At 28.7% G+C, this 21,036-nt stretch overlaps 1 protein-coding gene across 1 annotated transcript; it reads left to right on the top strand.

Moving 5' to 3' along the window:
- Positions 1–222: 222 nt before the first annotated feature.
- Positions 223–867, top strand: LOC145832124 (kelch-like protein 41a). The gene has a single exon (XM_082939479.1). The coding sequence runs from the start codon at positions 223–225 to the stop codon at positions 865–867; it is 645 nt and encodes a 214-aa protein (XP_082795605.1).
- Positions 868–21,036: the final 20,169 nt, after the last annotated feature.

The following is a 21,036-nucleotide window of genomic DNA, read 5'->3' as shown; positions in this document are numbered from 1 at the left end:
GATAGTAGGTTTTGTGACCAAGATAAATTTAATATAGTTGTATGTGGTGGTGAAAACAAAAAAGAAAAAGTTTTAAGCTATGTGTACAGTACTTTAGAAAACAATCTCAATAATATTACAAGTTTACCAAAACTTAAAGTAGGTAGGCTAAGGTCGAAAGTAGCTTGCATAAAGGGTGACATTTTTGTATTTGGTGGTCTTGATGATGATTATAACGACATAATGTCTATTGAAAAATACTCAAGTGATACTAAAACTTGGAAAGTTGTAGGATATACTCCCGATGAACATTTTGGCTTTAGTCTGTGTTCATTTATGGGGAACGCTTATGTTTTAGGAGGATCTACTCAAGAAAGAGCAGTCAACTCTTGTTTCAAATTTAAAGCAGCAGATTTTAGCATAAACGAAGTAGCTGAAATGAAGATTTCAAGACACCGTTTAGCATGTGCAGTATTTGAAGGAAAAATTGTTGTTTCCGGTGGAGATAACAATGGTCGACTAAAAACTGTAGAAGCTTATGATCATGTAGCTAATGAATGGACAAACATGCCTAACATGGTTAAAGAAAGATGTGGTCACAAATCAGTTGCTGTAAAAAACAAATTGTATATGTTTGGAGGTTTTGCTCATACATGTGAAGTTTATGACTCGACTTGTAAAAAGTTTGTTTCACTTAAACCGCCTTATAATTGCTACTTAGGATGCCCACTTGCCGTTATTTCGATTGGTAACAAAGTTGCTGTGTTTAATAGTAGAAGGAGTACTATTTTAATTTATGATGTAGAAAATGACACTTGGTCACAAGAACCTTGTGAATTCAGTAGAAATCTATCAAGCAATGGTTGTGCCAAAGTACCTCAATATTAACTTATTGCAGTAAAAAAAAGTCTTTGAACATTTTATAGTTTATTTTAAATGCAAAAGATACCCGTTTATACCTTTGTTAAATATATACTTGATAAGATTAAAATCTTATAATTTGAGCATTAAACAATAATTATGATATTTATTGTTTAGTTTAAATCATGTATACAATTTTCTACAGTAAACTTGTGCTTTAAGATAATTAAAGGTCAGTTAATACTAAAAACATTTCAAAAATAGAATTTGTTGTACAAGTTTTAAACAAAAGTTAATAAAATATTTACGGGAAACTTGTTTTTATATGTAAAGAATATATTTTGTTTAAAAAATATAGAGCAAGGTATGTTAAAAAATAGTGTTTACGTATAAGTTGTTTACAAATAGCAAAATTTTTGTTTTTTTAAACAAAACTTAGTTAAATATTGCAATGATAATACAGGTTTTAACTATATCATTTCAAAATCAGATAATGATCTTTTATTGATTAAAAAAGTGTTATACTTTATATTATAGTTTGAATTTTGTTAAATCGCTCTTATAACTTATTGAATTAATAAAAGGAGTAATAACCAACATGTAAGTAAGTATAAATTAAACTCTAAAACCTGAACTATTTTCTCTTAGTGTATATTTAATAGGAAAACTATCGATTATATTTAGATGTTTACTAAAATCTTATTTTTTATAAGCATCATTTTGTAAAGTAAATTGGAAAATTCAATCAAAATTTTGTGGTTTTTCTTCCTGTAATTTAAACTATAAAAAAGTTTTAGTATATAACTGATAAAGCTTAGCTGTTCTGTTAAAAAACTATTCAAAACTTATGCTTAAGTTTTAATAACAACCTTACTTTAAGTTTATTAAAATATCCATTAAACGTTTTATGGGCGAAAATGTAATTGAAAGTTGTTATAAAGTAACATTTTTAATAGCAGGTAGTGATGAACCGGAAACGGATCTTGACTTTTTTTTTCAAATTACAATCCTGCCGGAACCGGATCCGGATTTTTTTTTCAAATTAGGATTCGGCCGGAACCGGACCAGGATATTTTTTAAAATTAAAATCTGTTCGGATGTGGAAGCGGATTGTTAATACTCTAAGTTATTTGTAATGTCAGTAGTATAAAAACTACTATTTACGATAGTGCAATTTTATATATCTAACTACTAACTAAGTATAACTAAGTGAGGTTTATCTTTTTAGTGTTATATCTAACTATATCCTTTTGAATTTAGAAAATTTATAGTTTAAAATAAAATTAAACTAAAAATATTAGTGTGTTGCTAAATTAATTAATTAATAAAAAAGTTTATGATTTGCTATTAAGGTCTAGTTAAGATTAACAGTTGAAAATAGTCGCTGTATGTTTGCTAATTTTCTGAACAATGTTCAAATTTAAATTTTATTAAAATTGAAAGAACAAATGAAAAACTTAAAATTAAAAGAACAGTAAAAAAAATTTAAATTGAAAGAACAATAAATGCACTAAAATATCCCTTATGCTAAGTTGCGGTTAAGAAGTAAAAGCTTTTCACCGGTATTTCGAAATAAGCAATTGTGCCTATTTACATACAAATTGCCTGCTTCAGAAAACAATCGTTCTGAATACACAGAAGATGGAGGTGCAGAAGAACATTTCCTTTTAAACTGGCGAGATACGCGTATTTTGCTCGGTTTAAGTTCCACCATTCTAAAACATCGGCTTCCATGGCCTGAATTTTTAAATTTACTTTGGTTAAGAAGCTGTTAATCTCAGCAACAACCGCGTCAATTTTTATTTTTTGTTGCTCGTTCTGTTCTTCTTCTTTTTTAGAACAGTAACGGCTAAGAAAGTCATTTGAATCAAGCGTTGAAGATTGTGACTTTTAACTCTCTAACGGTTTATGTGTAGGAGAGTCACAACGCTATGCTGCTATGCTTTTTGACCTCCATTTGCAGAAGTGTCTTAACGTATTTTTTCAATTTAGAAGTTGAAACTGAAAGACGATAGCGCGGCTCAACAGCCGTTATGGTTAATAGTAAACTGTTATCATTCAGGTTTAAATCCGAGGAGGTACTGTATAACCTGTTTTCCCACGCCTTTTCCACTTTTTGCTAGGTTTTTAGCAGCATTTAAATCGATCACGCATCGTGCTTGGTGACCGATGAAGTTCTTCAGTGCCCGTGCATGTGAGATAACACTAGAGAGTAGAGCACAATTTTTGCTATAATCTTTAGTAACTAATTGAAAAGGTTCAAGAAGCTTTAGTACCTGACATACCAATTGCCACTTTTTTTATGTAATGATGAGAGCTTACAAATGGCTAGCTAGATAATTCGGGACACTAATTTTTAACTCTTTTAACGTTTGTAGCATTAGGTAGGTCGAATTCTACCTCGTTGGGACATCTTGAACTAGTAGCAAGGCTGTTTGCTTTGTTATTGTGGAATTTAGAACAACTTCAATTAATTTTAGCTTTTATGGCTGGAAGAATAGCTGAATTGGCCAACCTTTTTTCGTGATTTTGATAGCAACACCTCTACAATCTCGTCCGCAAACAATAAATTCTTTTATAATTAGTTGTAGTGTGTTAATAAAGCAAGAAATTGATGCTATACTTGACAGCACCATATCAAGCCTCATATTATAAGCATTATCTCACACAATCAAGTGCACCTGATTGTAGTTTATTTTTTAGTTTTGGAGCATATATTTAATGTTAAGTGAAATATTGAGTCGAGTATAGCGACCTTCCATTTCTTGGCAATGCAAGACACGGTAAATATAACCAAAACTTTCATTTAAAAAATGCGCAGTCAGTGAAAGATATGACGTATTGGTCTTTGAATTAGTCAATATGTCTCTCGTAAAGGAAAAAATTGAAGACTTTTCCAGACGTTTAGAAGTAACAGACGTCAAATTTTGGTAAGCCCGTTGAAGCATTACCTCGTTAAAATAAATTCTGCTTGGGATCAAATATCTTCGCTCTAAATGTGCAAAGAGTTCAATGAAGCCTTTATCATTTACTATTGAAAACGGCTGGTTGTCAATAGCAATCATATTGATGATCTTCTCATTAGTCATAATTGTTTTTGTATCATCTTAGCTCCAAATTTCTAAGTTTTTGAAATCATTCATGGTTGATTGTATTATAGCAGCGAGCTTTATTTTCTTTAGAGCTGAAGGCGAACCAGTGCTGCTTGCTACCTTTTCTGCTGAAGTTTTTTTGCTGCTGCGTAAATCACATTGTGCTTAGCAGATAAATGTCTATGTAAAGAAGTAGTACTATAACTTTTAGGATTATTACCAACTTTGATTTTGTTGGTGCAAACAGCAACAGCATCATCTTCTGAGCTTACGGTCAAATAACTCCCCATAAATGACATAACTAATAATAATCTTAGACAATAGTGAACACTGTAAATAATAATAATAAATGTATGCACTAACTTTAGTTGCTATATTTTTAAATTTTGTTTTTTGTACAAATCTTGCTAATAAAATTTTCAATCAAAATTTTCTGCTAACTTAATTAATCACACTATATTTAAAACACATATCAATCTTTTGCACGAAATATTTAAACTTACCATATTTATTTAGTTTGATTATTAATGCTTTTAATAAAAATTACAAAAGTTTCTTTATTTTTCTTACACTAAAGTTTTCATGATTTTTGGCAACCAGAATATCACCTAATTTTAGCTAATAACATGGTTGCCACTCTTTGATTCAAAAAAACTAACCTGAGTGATTATTAACTTTCCTGAGTCAGAATGAAGTTCATAAAAACCAAAAAAAAGTAATTATTTTAAGCTAATAATCAATAGAACAGCTAGCCACAAGGTTTAAAATTTTAAGTAATATTTACAATTTAGGCTATAGGGGGTTGAAACACTTTTTTTTACAAGTTGATCTTATTTTTGATATTCATCTTATCTACCAGATGCGTTTTATAGTTTTACAAAATTCAGAGTAGTTTTTGAGTTATAAGCGGTCAAAGAGTACCATAGGAATCTACTGAAAGGCGCAAACTAAAGCGCGGAAATATCCATTTCACTAAAAATCTATCTTGCCTAGGTTTTTTAAGCTAGGTACCTCAAATTTTCAGGATATATTCCTTCAAAGGAACAAAGCTAATATAAAACAGACGTGAACTTTGTTTTCGTACTACTTTTTTTATATAGTTAAAGCAATAATATACTTAGTTACATATTTTTTTGAAAAAATATTATTCTAGTAACCATTCTAGTTAAACAGTTTGATAAATATTTTAGCTACAGCGATAAAACATGGCGGTTATCATTTGGGATTTTTAAAAATTTTGAGTCGAAATTAGTCGTATTATTAAGACTTCTAAAATTTAGAGAAGAAGAAAATTAATTTAATAATTATTACTTCTCTTAAACTCATTCTAAATTTGTTTATTGCAAATAATTGAGCGTTTGTGGTAAAAATTATAACGTCAGTAAAGCATTTATAGTTCGAGTTACTTTTATAGTTGTAAATCAAAACTGTTGTAAATCCTATGTTAAAATACATTTATATATAGTTTGTAATTTTTTTGAAATAAACTTTGAAAACTAGGTTTAAGTTTTTTAAGTCATTTTAATTCGATTTTATAAATGTTAAAAAAACAAACAATTTTCATTGTCAAAGGTAAAAAAAGTCTAGCAAAAGTTGGTTCAAAGTTAAAAAATCCTAATTGGACATCGCTTAAGTATAAAAAAAAACTAAATTAACAAAATTAAAATACTGTGCTAAAACAACAAAACATATATTAAGACCAGCAAACAACTTTTATAATCTTTGGACAACAAAACTTAATACAAAATTGTAATGTATCTTACAACAAAATCTCAGGTAAAGTAAAATAAGCATTAAAGATGGAAAACTTATAAAAAAATAAAGACAAGCGAAAAAATTACTGTCTTCTGGAAACAATTACAATTAAATAAATTATCAAGACACAAACTTCTACACAGCTGCTATTATTTAAACGATTAGGCTATTTTTTGTTAGAATGAGTCATGAAGTATTAAATTTGCAAGTTTTTGTGATTGTAAATGTGAGTGTTGTGGAATAAATAAGAGCATAATTAGTAGTGATGTACCGGACTCACTATCCGGGTCCTGGTCCGGCCGGATTTTAATTTGAAAAAAAAGTCTGGATCCGGTTCCAGCCGGATTCTAATTTGAAAAAAAGGCCGGACCCGGATCTAGTTAGTAAAAAAGAGCATACTGAAAAGTATTAATTCAAAAACAAACCCTGTGTAAATTAATAAGATTAATTTTCGTCAGTTAAAATTAAACACCTACCGTGATTGGCTCATTCTGTACACGTGACTAATTTACATTTGTTTACATTTAAACTATGAAATAAATATTTCAGAAATGCAACTCTTTACATATGTTGTAAAATTGAAAACTTTGGAATGAATACTTGCATTATTTATTGTTTAAAGTTGTGCTCAGAGAATATTTAGAGTTAATACGGTTGAATGTACGAGCCAATGAGAATCATAAGATGAAATGTTTCAAACTAAATACTGATGCAACAAAACATCAGAACATGACAGGCAGTTTATATGTAACCAGTTAGTTAGTTTGGTGTGCAGCTTGAAGCAACAAAACATCTTGAACTTTTTTGTGAATGTTTATTGAAAGTAGTGTTTTTTTTAAAAGTGAATATTTCAACTGGTGTTTAATTGTTTAAATATTTAGGCCAGGTTTATAGTTTAATAGTTAATTAAAAATTTTACAGTTTTTTCTTTACTAAAAGTTTTATTTTTAGTTTATAGTTTTAAGTCTTTTGATATAGATTTAAATAGCTTCCAGTTTTTAAAGTTTTACCAAAGTAATTAATAATTTTGTATATGCTAGTATTTCTTGTTGTGTTTTATATAAAAGATTCATCACTCAAAACTGTCGTGTCTGATTATAGAAACTAGTCTCAGTTAGAATTTATTATCTGTTAGATATTAATTAAATAACGTAGGATTTAATTATGATGGGTAGTACTAATAATTTAAGTGTACCACAATCAGTCCACAATTTTACTACCAAATTGTTAACCTTTACTAGCTGTTCTACTGATTATTAGATTAAAGTATTTTTTCAGTTTTTAAAAACTTCATTCTGACTCAGGCTTGTTTATACTCACTCTAGCTAGTTTTATTGACTTAAACAGTGGCAACCTTGCTAGTTTGAAAATTTTTGGGAATTTTAGAAAATCTTGGACTGCCTCAGACTAGTTTAATTTTTTATTAAAACTCGGGCTAGTTTAATTTTAAATGTTGAATGAGTTTTAGCTGATCCAGTTTTCAATATTTTGTAATTTTCTATTTTATTTTGTTCAAGAACTTGTTTTCAGATTTTTAATTGTAAATAATACCTAAATTTGTAAACCTTGTCGCTAGCTGTTCTACTTATCATTAGATTAAAGTACTTTTTTTTCAGTTTTTAAAAACCTCATTCTGACTCAGGCTAGTTTATACTCGTGATGTACCGGACTCACTATCCGGGTCCGGCCGGATATTGCAATTTTTGTCTGATATCCGGATCCGGCCGGATTCTAATTTGAAAAAAAAGTCCAGGTCCGGTTGCGGCCGGATTCTAACTTGAAAAAAAAGTCCGGATCCGGGTCCGGTACATCACTAATAATTAGACAGAGTTATTTAAAGTAGAGTCGTCGGTTGTGAGGACAAATGTTCGATAAATCTTGCCGCAACTTGCAATACAGAATGAGCAGTAATTGCAGCAGAAGATAAAGACCTACTTCTGAGCGGCAAGAATTATTGATTATTTGTCCAAACAACCGACGTTTTACTTTAAATAACTCTGTCTACTTATTTATTCCACAACACTCACATTTACAATCACAAACACTTGCAAATTTAATACTTCATGTTTTTAAGCTGCATAAATTATTGACCGATTTCTTAAAACTATTATGACGTAACATTTCTGCACAACTCAATTTAATTTTCATTTTAAAAATTTACTTACTTTAGAGCTTTTTGAGGTAAGTGTTTGCTTTTATTAAATTTGTATTTTTTTGTAGACAATTTTATAATTTATGTTTTTATTCCAAATTTTGTTTTTAAACTATAAAGTTCGTTTATAGTTACTACCCACATAAACACTATACATAATTATACATGCTTTTTTTCTGATGTGTGTTAATATTTTGTAGACTCCGTAGACCTGTTCTTAAATTTATTTGAGAGCAGTGAAACGCCGTTAGTCGGAATAAAGTTTTAACACAAAAACATCTGTGGTCATATATCTTTATTAAGTCTGTAAAATAAAACTTAAAAAAATTAAAAACAATTAGACAAATCTATTAGATATCAAACTAAAAGACAAAATTTAAAATGGAAAAAAAATTGGCTTAATAGTATATTTAAAATTTTTCTATACTAACAAGTTTTAAAAGTTATAAATAAGTAAATAGTTTAAATACTTCTTACATAACAGTTATTTTAAATTTTTAATTTTGAAGCTGTTTGTAATACCAACAAAATAAGAAATGTAATATCAACTAGTACTATAGCCCGTAAATATAATTACCATAAAATAGAACCCATAAAAAGACCGACTCATCAATTACAATTGATTTAAATAAACACATGTGACGTCATGGTTTAAATTTTAAAAATCTGTCCGAATAATATAATATAAATTAAGATAATTTTTTTTACAATAGAAGGAATAAGATTTTTAAAATTTTTAGTTGTCTATAGCAGACAGTAAAATAATAAATACGAAAAAGAGTGTATAAATATTTTGATTAAAAATTTTTAAATACATACTTTGTTAAAGATAAAGAAAACTAATGTATAACTAGTTAGTTAACTAAGCTGGTTTTAAATTTAGTATAGCAATAATTATAAAGTTATAAACATGAAAAAAATCGCTACCTATGACAAACCAGTTTTCTTAAACCTAAAATTTAAAATTCTGGTAAGGGATTAATCAATTTTTTTTAGATATTTAACCTTAAACGAATATTTCAACCAGAATTTTTTTCTAAAGTTGATAATACTAAATGTTTACTTTAGCGTGATCCAGCGTTTTTTAGAAAACATAACTTCGATTGAACAGCTTTTATTTAAAAAACATTTATGACAAGTCTAGTCGGAAACCTTTATTACTCATCTTCTGTAGGTATAGTTTACCGACTTTAATAATTTGACTGCATTAAATTTACAATACAATAATAAGTAAACTATTGTCTAGTTGAGACAACTTTAAATTGAACGTGTACAAAACTTGTAGCAACGTTACTAATCTAGTTATAGTTACAAAAAAAGTTGAAGCTTGTTTATTATGTCAAATGTGTATTTTGTTGTCTAAACTTTGAACCTAACAACTTATTTTATAGCTAGTTTTGTTTTTCGTTTATTTCTAAATTAAATTTTATTTCATTGCTTCTTATATCCATAAAATCATGTGTCTTAAACATAAAACAAAAAAAAAACTTTGTTTTTGTTTTTGCTTCAATGCTTGTTAAGGCTGGGTTGTACATACTTAAAAAAATTATGTTCCTCCGAGTAAGCCTCCCTGAACCATCAACTCTGACTACATACTAATCATGTGAAAGTACCTCCATTACCACTCCGCTTCTGTCCCATTTACGTGGATGAGTGCCACTCTGGTTCTGTAGTAAACACCTACTGCCAACATAGAGAGGTCGCAAATCCCTGGCTCTCTGGTTAAGTACTTTGGAATTCTTAACAAATCTTGTACGGAGCGCCTCTTCATAAAACTTCCATGCTTTTCTCCACATGGGTCGCACATTAGGGTTGGAGAATTTGTTAAGCTTGTTCAGAAATAAGAAACTATCTCGCAGCTGACGTCAATATATGATTTCGGCTAGAGACAGTTGACAATCGCTATCAGGAGTATTTCTCGGATGGAGCATCACACTTAAAAACTTGTCATTGTTCAGACTTCCTGAAGCGTCAACATTTGATCTCAGCAACCTTCTGCTCTACCGTTTGATCTTTGATAGTAATCTGAAGATATTCGACGCGTAACATCCCAGGTTTTAAGGAATTTCTTTGTTGCACTGGACGTAAATTCCGGTCCAACATCACTTGACATTTCCTCGGGTACTTCAAACCTGGAAAAAAAAACTCAGAGGCACTTAATCAACCCACGCGAACTTGCCTGAGAGGTTCCGCTGGGTGTGGAAAAAATTTCTGACCATGCCGGTAACCTGTCACCGACTACCAAAAAATTGTATCCGGCAAACTGGAAAAAATCTGCAAATATTTTTTCAAAAGGATTTGTAGTAGGATCAGATGCTTCTTGTGGCAATGATGGTTGAGAAGGTGAATTGCGGTTGCAGCTTTGACAATTGGCCCGAATTGCTTCAATGTCTTGTGTAATATCAGGCCAGAAGACATTCTGTTGGGCACGATTATGCATTGATGCGACTCCTTGGTGCGCCCAGTGTAACTTGTTGAGGACCCAATATCGTAAACTGACGAGGATTACTACTCTGTCCTTGTAAAATATAACTCAATCACTTAAGTACAATGCATCATCGTATCTAAAATACGCTGACAAAGATTCATTATGTTTCAAGCTTCGACCTTCTTCAATACACCTGGATACTCTTGAAAGAACTTTGTCATTTAGTGTCTCTTCTACAATTTCCTCCTAAGTGATTGCAATTGAATGGCATACTTCATTACTCAATGAAGCAATTAGAAGTGATTCGCTAGTCAAATCACTATCATGTGAATTCACTTCATTGATCAAGGTTGGATAACGTGATGCAGCATCTGCTGCTAGATTAGTTTTACCTGACATGTAATGCACTTGAAAAAGCCATGACAATGTACGTTCTTTGAGCCTAAAAATGCACGTGTTGTGAATTTCGTTTAAGGTGCAATCACTAACAATTTTTACCAGTGGTTTATTATCCGTAACAACCACAAGATCTTTGCAGCCCAAAGTGAAATACTTTGTCTGTTCTAATGACCAAGCAATAGCAAGCGACTCCCCTTCTATGGCAGCATAATTCTTTTCTGCCCAATTCAGAAACCTTGAACCTGCAAGCGTCACTTTCCAGCCGGTAGTGCAGCAATCTGGTAACCGGCTATTGCATTTGCAGTGTTTTTGCATAAGGAAGTAGCCCAACCCTTGCTTTGACCGGTCTGGTCTAAGACAAGTCAGTTTCCCAAGATCAAAAATTTGAACACCGCTCTTTATTGCGTCAATGATTATCTTTTTTGATTCATTAAATGATTGGTTTAATTTTTCTCTCCACATAAACTTACATTTTGGACTGAGAAAATCTCTAAACGGTGCCATGACTTTACGAAGTTTGGCATAACTTTCGACTTGATTTATCAAACCAAATCAGCTACGTATATCTTAGGGTTGGGAAATTGCGAATGGAATCCAGATATTTGGGCGAAGATTCTATACGTTCATCAGAAAATCTAAATCCAGCAAAATCAACGGACTTTTGACAAAACTGGAACTTCTTGGGATTTAGAATAATGCCTGCATTGCCATCTTTTAACAGAAAATCTGTTGTTCGCCACCAGTGACACTCTAATTCTGAATCAAAAAATATTGTGTCATAACACATTTCTCCTTTCTTTCAAAAACAGATAAAATTGCTGCAAATCGACGATTGTAACCATCACCAGATGATACAAAGCCTTGAGGTTCTCTAGTATATCGGAACCTGCCAAACGGAGTGATAAATGTAGTGAGGTGTTTATCACTTTCTTTCAGTGGAACTCCATGATATCCGTTCGGTGCATCTGTTACAGTCTTGAACGTTCCCTTTGGAATTCTGAGCACTAGTTTAAACGGAGTATCTGTAGCGCATGTCTCCTCTTGCAATACTTGTTAAGTGGTAAGAGATCTTCTGTCCTCCTAGGTGACCCATCCTGTTTCCTGGTGACCACCATGCGGTGACACTAGCTTACAGGTTTGCCAAGTGGGACACGTTCCAAGACACCTAACCTCACATTTCGAATGAGATCTGCTTCATTGTTTCTGCCAATGAATTGGCACGTGAGCTGGTGTATGACATGCACGTAGTTTAGCATCATTCTTCTCCAAATGTATCTCAAGTGGAGGCCCAGTCATTTGCTTTAGTAATTTATGTGGACGTACATTAAACATTGAAGCTGCGTACCTTTGTAAGAGCCATTCACGCATTTTGCTCACGTTTGTATTTGTTGCCTCAAACGGAATTTTTCTGGTCGGTCTGGCACTTTACTCCTTGGCGGGCAATCACAGGTCACAAATTTATGCGAGTCCAGTCTATTCCGATAATTTTCATTTGAACTTACAGCAACTTCAGAATACTGATGAGGCAGTTGAGATCCAATGGTTGGAAAATCCTTTTTAATAATTAGGAGGTCAACCATGGTTTCATACAAGAGAAAGAATCCAGTCACTGAATCGCTTACACAAACAATTCCATCACATCTGATAACCTCCTTCTTTGGAGACATATCGCTAAAATTAGCTTTGAAAGCCCCTATAATATATATAGGAATTTTATTGGCAGTCTGAATTGTGATGTATACAGGCATTAAATCCTTCTTAAAAACCCGCATCCTGAAAGCTTTCCGGCCCCAAAGGTTCGACTGTGCTCCAGTATCAGCTAAAGCACTTACCCATGCAAACTTGTTTGTGCCATGTCTAGCAATCTTGACTGATGCACGAGGATGATCAGTCGTTGCTTTGGCTTTACGCAAGGAGTTCTTGCTGAACATGGTGTTATTCAACATGATTCTTTTACTTGCGTGTAGTGACATTATTTGGGTATCTTGTTGCATTAAATAAGAATGATCGGTTTGGATTTGAACAGCATTAACTCTTTTTGATCGACTACGCCAACAAGGTAGACAATATCTGAAAGGCTTTTTACTTCGGTTACCTTTTTCGTTGAAAAGATAGAAAAGATTTTTACAGATCTGGCAAGACACATGTTGGGACTTATCTCCTATGTTGAATCGTCCCTTCTTCTGACGTTGAAAGGAAGAGACTGCAGATATAGTCCGCTAATTCTTAGTTGCATGGCGTCCCATTCTTTACTTTCAAGAAAGGAAATTATATCAAATGATGACCTGGATAAGATATCTTCTGTACTGAGAACTTCCCATCTTATGTCATCGTCCCCAACGCCAGCGAGCATCACGTCTTTTATTGCTTCTTCTGTGTAGCTCGTCACGTTGCTATTCCCACAGTCACATTTACTGACTATAATGAAATTGCAGGTTTCTGATTTGCTTCGTACACGTGTCGCAAATGTTCTAAACGGTTCATCATGGTCCTGATGTAGGTTCATAAGTTCTGCTCTCTTTAAACCAATAGCAACTTTTATTACTTCAATCGACTTTATCAGTTTAGCAATGTAACTTTCTGATTTGGCCATCATTCTAGGATCACTTGCTAACATAAGATCGACAAGCTTGACCTGCGCACACTGAAAAAGCTGTATGTTTGCGTTTTGGTTGCTCATATTCGAACAAATCTTGAATGCCTCCCACCTCCGAATGAAAGCAAGCCATGTCTCTTGGCTGATCCCTAGGTTAACCCTTGGTCGAATCGATTGAGGTGCATTTGGAATTACTCCATTATTGGATAATCCAGAATCTTGCTGATGCTCCACTTTGTGGAGGTTGAGAAGGCTACTCACAACACCACCGGATAGATCTGGCGTCTGGAACTCGCATCCACGAATTTTGCACTTTACTACAATCATTTTACTTTTCTCAAATTGTTGATAAGGTTTTACAATACTGAATAACTACTTGTCAATTTAGTTTTATAATTTATTATCAATGTAAAATCTGTAACGAAAACAAGTGTAAATATAAACACTAAAAATGAGCTATAGTCTAACTATTCTACAGTATTCAAATTGGTTTAAGTCAATGAAAAAAATTTAAAGTACTGAATCTAATATTAAACAGGCAAAAACAAAAATTAATTAAATTACTATCTATATAAAAAGTAACATATTGATTAATATCTAACATTTTCCTGGTTTAAACAGAAAAAAAAAGATATATAAAACTTGTTTTTAATGATCAATTAACAATAACATAATTTTACAAATAAAATATATAATATCTATCTGTTTATGAAAGTTATGAACTATACAGATTACAAAATGTTATTTCCTGCAAGCTATACTTTTTAAAAACAAGTGTATAAGTTTTTGTTGAATTAAATAAACATGAAAAAGATTTTTTACTTAATTTATATTAGTACTATTCGAATGACGGTTAAAGACACAGTTACTCACTCACTAAACGATGAACAATTTCATCAAGTTATAGTATAGCTTATAGTAAATATTTTTTGCTATTTTAATTAATCTTAATCTTTATTTTTACTAATATTCTACGAAATGATTAAAGATCTTTGATAGATGCTGATATATTCCTGTTCTGGAAATGGAGTTAAAGGGTATCCGTGGTGTGCGACTCGATAACGAAATGGCTCTTCGTCCTAGCATTAATATTTTGAGCGCTAAATTGTTGTTCAATAAACATATATAATATGAGTTACTTAAGTTGTACAATGCTTTATTTAAAAAGGACTTTATTGATATACTTTTTATATATATTCTATTTCTTTTGGATAGTTTTGTTAGTATCGCTTATATCGTCACAGGTATTTATCTTAATAATTATTTGTTATAAAAGTTTTAAGTTATAGTCAGTGTTCAATAAATTTTTGTTTTATAAACGTGATTCTTTTAAAGAAAAGTTTTAAATAGACATAGACTATACTTACTATTAATTTTATATAAATATATTATTTTTAGGTTATTATAACACTTTTATAATACTACAAAAACGATTCAAAGAAATTACAAGCAGTATAGACTAATAAAAATATGTTGATGTAAAAAATAACTCAAAGTTTATAATATAATAAAAAACTTAAAATGCTAAAAAATACTGAATTTATTAAAAACTTGATAAATGGATAAATAAATTAGTAAAACAGACTTTTAGAAAAAATTAATTTACAGTCAGCTCTAAACAGCTACAATCAAAATAAGAATCCTCAATAAACTACTGAATTTTTTAAGAACTCTTCAAGCTAGTTTTTGCTAATTTAAATTTTTATGTCATAGGTATTTTATAGTTAAAATTGAGTATTTTACAAGCTGTAATATTTCTTCTTTAATTTTAATTTCAACATCAAGAAAGTTTCATATAGCTTTTATTTGTATAAAATTTAGTTTACAAAACATTTATAAAAACGAAGTAGTAATACATCGATGAAAATTTTCAAAGTCATAAGTTACTGTCCGATGAAGACAGCTAGAAACTTAAAATTGCACTAAATAAGAACATTCAAAAGGTTACCTTGATTTATAAAAAAATAGTATGCTAACATTCGATAAACTGAACTATGACGTTTTATATCTATAGTTCAATTAATGTTTTATTATGGATGTTTATGAACTTAAAAAAGTTGTTTTATTCACTTAAAATCTATCTTGTTTTTGCCGTTAACGAAGTAGAACAATTTAAACAATTTAAATTTTTTTAAACAGTAAACCTTAAGTTAAAGGATGAAAATACATTGTTTTATTGTAAATGACTCTTATTAAAATAAAAATCACACAACTTTATTAACTTTCAAACATAAAATAAAGAACAATTTATAGGTATGTTAATAATAAAGAAAAATATAACATGTTTTGATAATTTTTAATCTCTCCTGTGTTTGTTTAGATAATTACCTAAAACGGTTAGAAAACTTTTGTTTGATATATTTAAAAACATCTTTATTAACAAAAAAAGTTATTAAAAAGATCAAAAAAAAAACAATTGATTTTCTTTGTATTTTTTGCATTAAATTTTTATTATTTTTTTTAATTTAGTTTATACAGAATTTTCTTAATATGGCAAAAAACATTTCCTAACTATTTTAGGTAATTAGTTCAAAAAACGTAGGAGAGAGTCAGTTTTTAGTGAAATACTCGTTTTCCATTTTTTAAATATACCAATAAAAAGCAAAACTTTCAAAATTAATTTGCTCCAACTAAGAAGCTTTTTTTTTTTTGTGCTGTCTATTTATGTTATTTCCGAAAGTCAAAAAAATTTACGAAGCGAGATTCTATAACTTTTATATTTGAGAGGCAACAGATACACCCTTAAAACCACACATTAAATTAATTAGTTATAAAACTAAGATTAAATTGGTAAATTACAACATAAACTTCTAATAACAGCTACAAGTTAAAAATGTAACAGTTAAAATAATTTTAGATAAGTAACAACATAAGATATGCTTAAGATAGTAGTCGCTAAATGCATTTATTATGCCCAAGATATGTTTACCCTGTCTGAATTTCGAAATTTACTAAATGTTATGACTTGTTTTTTTAACGTAACATCTTTAGGTAAGAAAAAATCAAAATTAGTCTTGTTAATTTTAAGACATATACATAGTTAAAAATCAAATAAATTTTGAAGCGCGCAGTGCTAAATGCAGTTTTAAAAGTACAAATGTAGTTAGATCGATTACTTTTTGCAAAAACTTAAAACACTAGAATTGTTTTTAACAAAATCTGAAGGATAAAAAAATCATGAGCAGATTAAAAAAAAAAACATGGCAAACTTTTAAAAACAATTTTAAGTGTAAATTTAGAAAAGTTAAACAAACTTAATCAATTCTAAAAAAAATATTCTAGCTTAAAACTACCAAGTTTGTTTTATAATCTAAAAAATTAAGTATGAAGACCATACAAAAACTTAAAACCCAAAAAAATACTTGAGTTTTAAAACTAAGTTATTTACTGTCTACTAAAGAGAGCTTCAAACTTTTTAAAACCTGAAAAATGTCTAATTTAATTTGTAATACAACTTTTAAACCAGATTTGTTAGTTGAATTTATGACGTCACGTATCTTTAGTTTAACAAACATTTTAAGGATAAATTTATAAACCTAAAAATAGTTTATGTATACTAAATCGAACTTTATTTCTTAATCAGTTTTTTAAAACTTATTATTATTAATTTGGTTAAGGTGAGTGGGTTAGGGTAGAGATCATAAATAGTAAATTAAAATATGTATAAAATAAAATAAATATTTTGATATATACAAACCAACTGCTTATTTTGGAAGCTGCCCTATTTTATACAAACTATTATATTAACATCAATTGATAGTGGCTCAGTTAAAATAAATTGTGCTTTATTTAGTTAACAGGCAGCTGTTTAAAACTTGATAAAATATCGTTTAATAAAAATGTTTAGTTTGTTTTTAACATGTATATAAAATTTTAAAATCTAAATATCTATTAAGCAAGTATATTTTTTTAACAATTAATTTACAGTCTGTTGAAGACAGTTACAAAGTTTATATACTATTATTGAAGAATGTTTTTAACTCTAACTGATTTTCGAAATAAGTTTCGAAATAGTTTTTGTTGGTTTTAGTTGTGACGTCATATATCTTCAGTTTGATACTTGTTTGACTAGAAATGTTGAAGATTAACATTAGTTTCTAACATTTTGCTTAAAATGCATTGTGTTTCATTTAATTATGCGTCAATCATTACAATAAAAAGTCCTGAACTTTATTTTATATCCTGATCGTGATCCAGATCACAACAGCGGTTTCTCGCGACTATTCCTGCCTGATGAGTCCTAATAAGGACGAAACCAATCATAGGATTGTCTCGGATGCTGTTGTTCTTGATCGTGCGGTGAAGTTTATTGTTTATTATCGATTGCATAAAACATCTCAACTTTTTGATGATGGCCGAAATAAATACTAGTTTTAACAAATATTAAATTTTATTGTAACAAAAGTACAAAATAGTTGCCAGTTTCGTCCTGTATTTAGTGTTAAAATCACAAAACTATATCCTAAATTACTTTAATTACTTGTTTTTAAATATGATCACTAATCTAATTCCAATATAATGTTGTCTTACAATGTTTATTTCTAATGATACAACTAATTTTTGTTTTATAGTAGCAATATTAAATAGCAAAAAGTTGATATAATTTTTCTTTTAAAACCTTTTTTTTGATGAGTTGTTAAGTAATAGACCAAGCTATAATTTAATACGTATGAAACTTTTAAATCTTTTATCCATTTATCTCTACAGCTTACAATACTTTTTTAATTGGAATACTTTAAAAAACATATTGTTTAAAAAAATAAAATTGTAAACTAAAAAAATATTTATATTTATAATAAAGTTTTTATATGGTTTTTCTTAACACAGCAACTACATTATTGTAATTTTTGTAAAAAAGAAAAAATATTAATAATACAAATCATAATTATATATATATATATATATATATATATATATATATAAAATAAGGTTAATGTTTAAACGTAAACACTTTCAACTGAGCCCATTTGAAGGGCTTTTAAATAATTTATTCAAATGGCGATTTTAAAAATTAATTTATGAAAAATTAAAGCTTTGTGAAACATATGTTCCAGAATTTTTAAAATCGCCATTTGAATAAATTATATATATATATATATATATATATATATATATATATATATATATATATGTATATACGTTTTATATTTTTTTAGCGGTTCAAGTCTACATGTATGATTAAATAGTGATTTAATAAACATTGATGTAAATTCCCTTCGTAGTTTTTATTACGGTCCAGTTTATTTGTTAGAGAACAAATATATTGTAAAAGACATCATAAAAGAAGCTATTGCACACTATAAAAGTTTTAAGGTTGTACAATACGGTGACCTAGCAAGTTATGTACTAAAAGTTGTAATGAAGATTATAAAAATAAAGCACTTGAGCTTTATGAAAAAAGCATTTCAGATAGCAAATTAATATATAAATCAATTATAAATTAAGAAGACAGAAAATTTATATGTAACAGCTACAACGTATTTATTGTAGTAAGCGTTTAATTTAATGTCAACTAGGTAGAGCTTTTTAACTTAAACTGTCTTCTAAAAAAGTTTATTAGCTCTCCTATCAAATAATTAAATAACGAAAACTAAATAGAAAAGAAAAAAAAAATAGTACATATTTCTTTATTGCACATAAAAACTATATTAATTATTTTTGTGCATAGTTTGCTTTTTTCGCATAAATGAATAAAAAATTAAATTAAAAAAATTGTTTCTGTGAATTAATTCGTATTTAAATGAATTAAAAAACAACTTAGTTAACTTTAATTCAATTTTCTAACAAACTTCAAAAAAAAAACATACTTGCTTAAAGAAAACAATAAATTCCTTGAAATAGAATGTGTTTTAATATTTTTTGAATAAGTTATGCAAAACAAATACATTATTTAAGTCACTTAATAGTCCTAGAACTTAGCAGAAGCCAGTACAACAAACAAAAAAATTGGTTCATCATGTTATCAAATTACGAACAACAGAAGGCATTTTAGTATTATACTATATTACTATTATTATACAAAAAGCAATCCACCAGTTTAGTTTTAAAAAAGTGACAAAAATAATTTTTTAAACATTAACTTTCGTAACACAATAGCAATTCTATCATTCGTGATGCTATTTCAATTGATTTATGTTAAAAGCAAACATATATATTGTTTTTTTTGCGGAACAACTATATAGTTTTTATCAATTTAGATTTCTGTACAAGGCTTCAAAATTTGACAATTTCTTTAATTTTTTTAGGCGTTTTACAAACACAAATGACACTAACTAGTTTTCAAAGTGTTCGAAGACCTTTTAAGTAGCCTTTTTCCTGACAATTTTTTTTGCTACTAATTTTCAGTATGGTTTGTTATAAAGTAGGTGGCTTTCTAAAGTTATTAAACGGTGTGTTTATGTAAAAGTAATTTAATAAACTACATTTTTAAAATAATATTACTACTTTCGTTAGAAAACAATGTGAATTTATTCTATATAAAAATTGTTAGTTTTTAAGTTAAGAAAATTACTTTTCATTTAAATAAAACTTAAACTATAGTTTTTCTGAAACACTTCTTGTCACTGTATATTTTGAAAACTGCTGAAAAAGTTTTACAAAAATCAGCATTAAGTAATACAAAATAAATAAATAAATTAGTAAAATACATATTAAAACGATTTAAAATAAATATTTTACTGGGTTCAATACACAACTACAAACTTTAAAAATAGTATAAAAATAAGAATGCTTCTCAATTAGGTAGCATATTTTTGAGTTAGTTCATAATATAGTAGTTTTTAGTTTTTTAATATAGTAATTTTTATCAGTTTTTCTTAATAAAACCTATAGACCAACACAAGACGCAAATAGTTTACATAATATTTATCGAGCTTCTATTGTAGGAAAAAGTAGGTGTTTGAAGTAACATAGGACTTAAATTTATGATAAAAAAAAATATGAGTTTTAAAATTAGGTAAAGCTATTGATATGTTTTTAGATTATCAAATTAATCAATTAATAAATATTATTACTAGTAAGTTATGACTGATATAAAAGTATACAATTTAGAAAATCTCTTTAAATTCTTCTTATAGGTTTAACTAAATTAAAGCAAAATGAAAATTGTTAATATGCATGTGCAGGAAAGTATAGTTAAAGATTGGTTACTTCGAATGTTTTGATATAAAATTCAAGTAGTTTAATATCAACATTAGTAATTTATATAAATAAAAAGACAAAGGTATATGAGTAGCCATTCTCATTTAAATACCCTCACATACGGTTTGTTCAAAGTAAGCATATTCAATATAAAGGTGACTGCAAATGTGTTTTTTACTTATATACCTCTACAACATAATTAATAAGTTTGCTGTCCTAAAAGACAGCTACAAACTTACAGTAAAACTTGGAAGCTAATTTTTAACAAATTTCTTTTATTTATAATATACTTTTAAGCTAGCTTATTCTTAGTTTAAATCATGACGTCACATATCTTTATTTCAAATAATAATTTGTTACTGTTTTTTAACGAAAGTTAAAACTAAAAAATATGGAGATATAAAATAAAATAACAAACAACTACTTTTTAAAAGAAGTATTTGTATTTTACTAATATTTGCAGTATAAATTTAAATTTTTAAAGAAATAAACAGAACAAAAACAAAATATATATTGCTATTTTTGTTTTTATTTTATTGAAGAATAAAAAAAAAGAATTACATTAAAAAAATTTAGCAGTTTTTAGAAAGAATATATATTTTCTTAATGATATTAAATTACTTATACGACTACT

Source organism: Thalia democratica, chromosome 3, assembly GCF_965202585.1.
Source record: "Thalia democratica chromosome 3, ktThaDemo2.hap1.1, whole genome shotgun sequence".
NCBI lineage: Eukaryota > Metazoa > Chordata > Thaliacea > Salpida > Salpidae > Thalia > Thalia democratica.
This window is presented reverse-complemented; position numbering and strand designations above follow the sequence as displayed.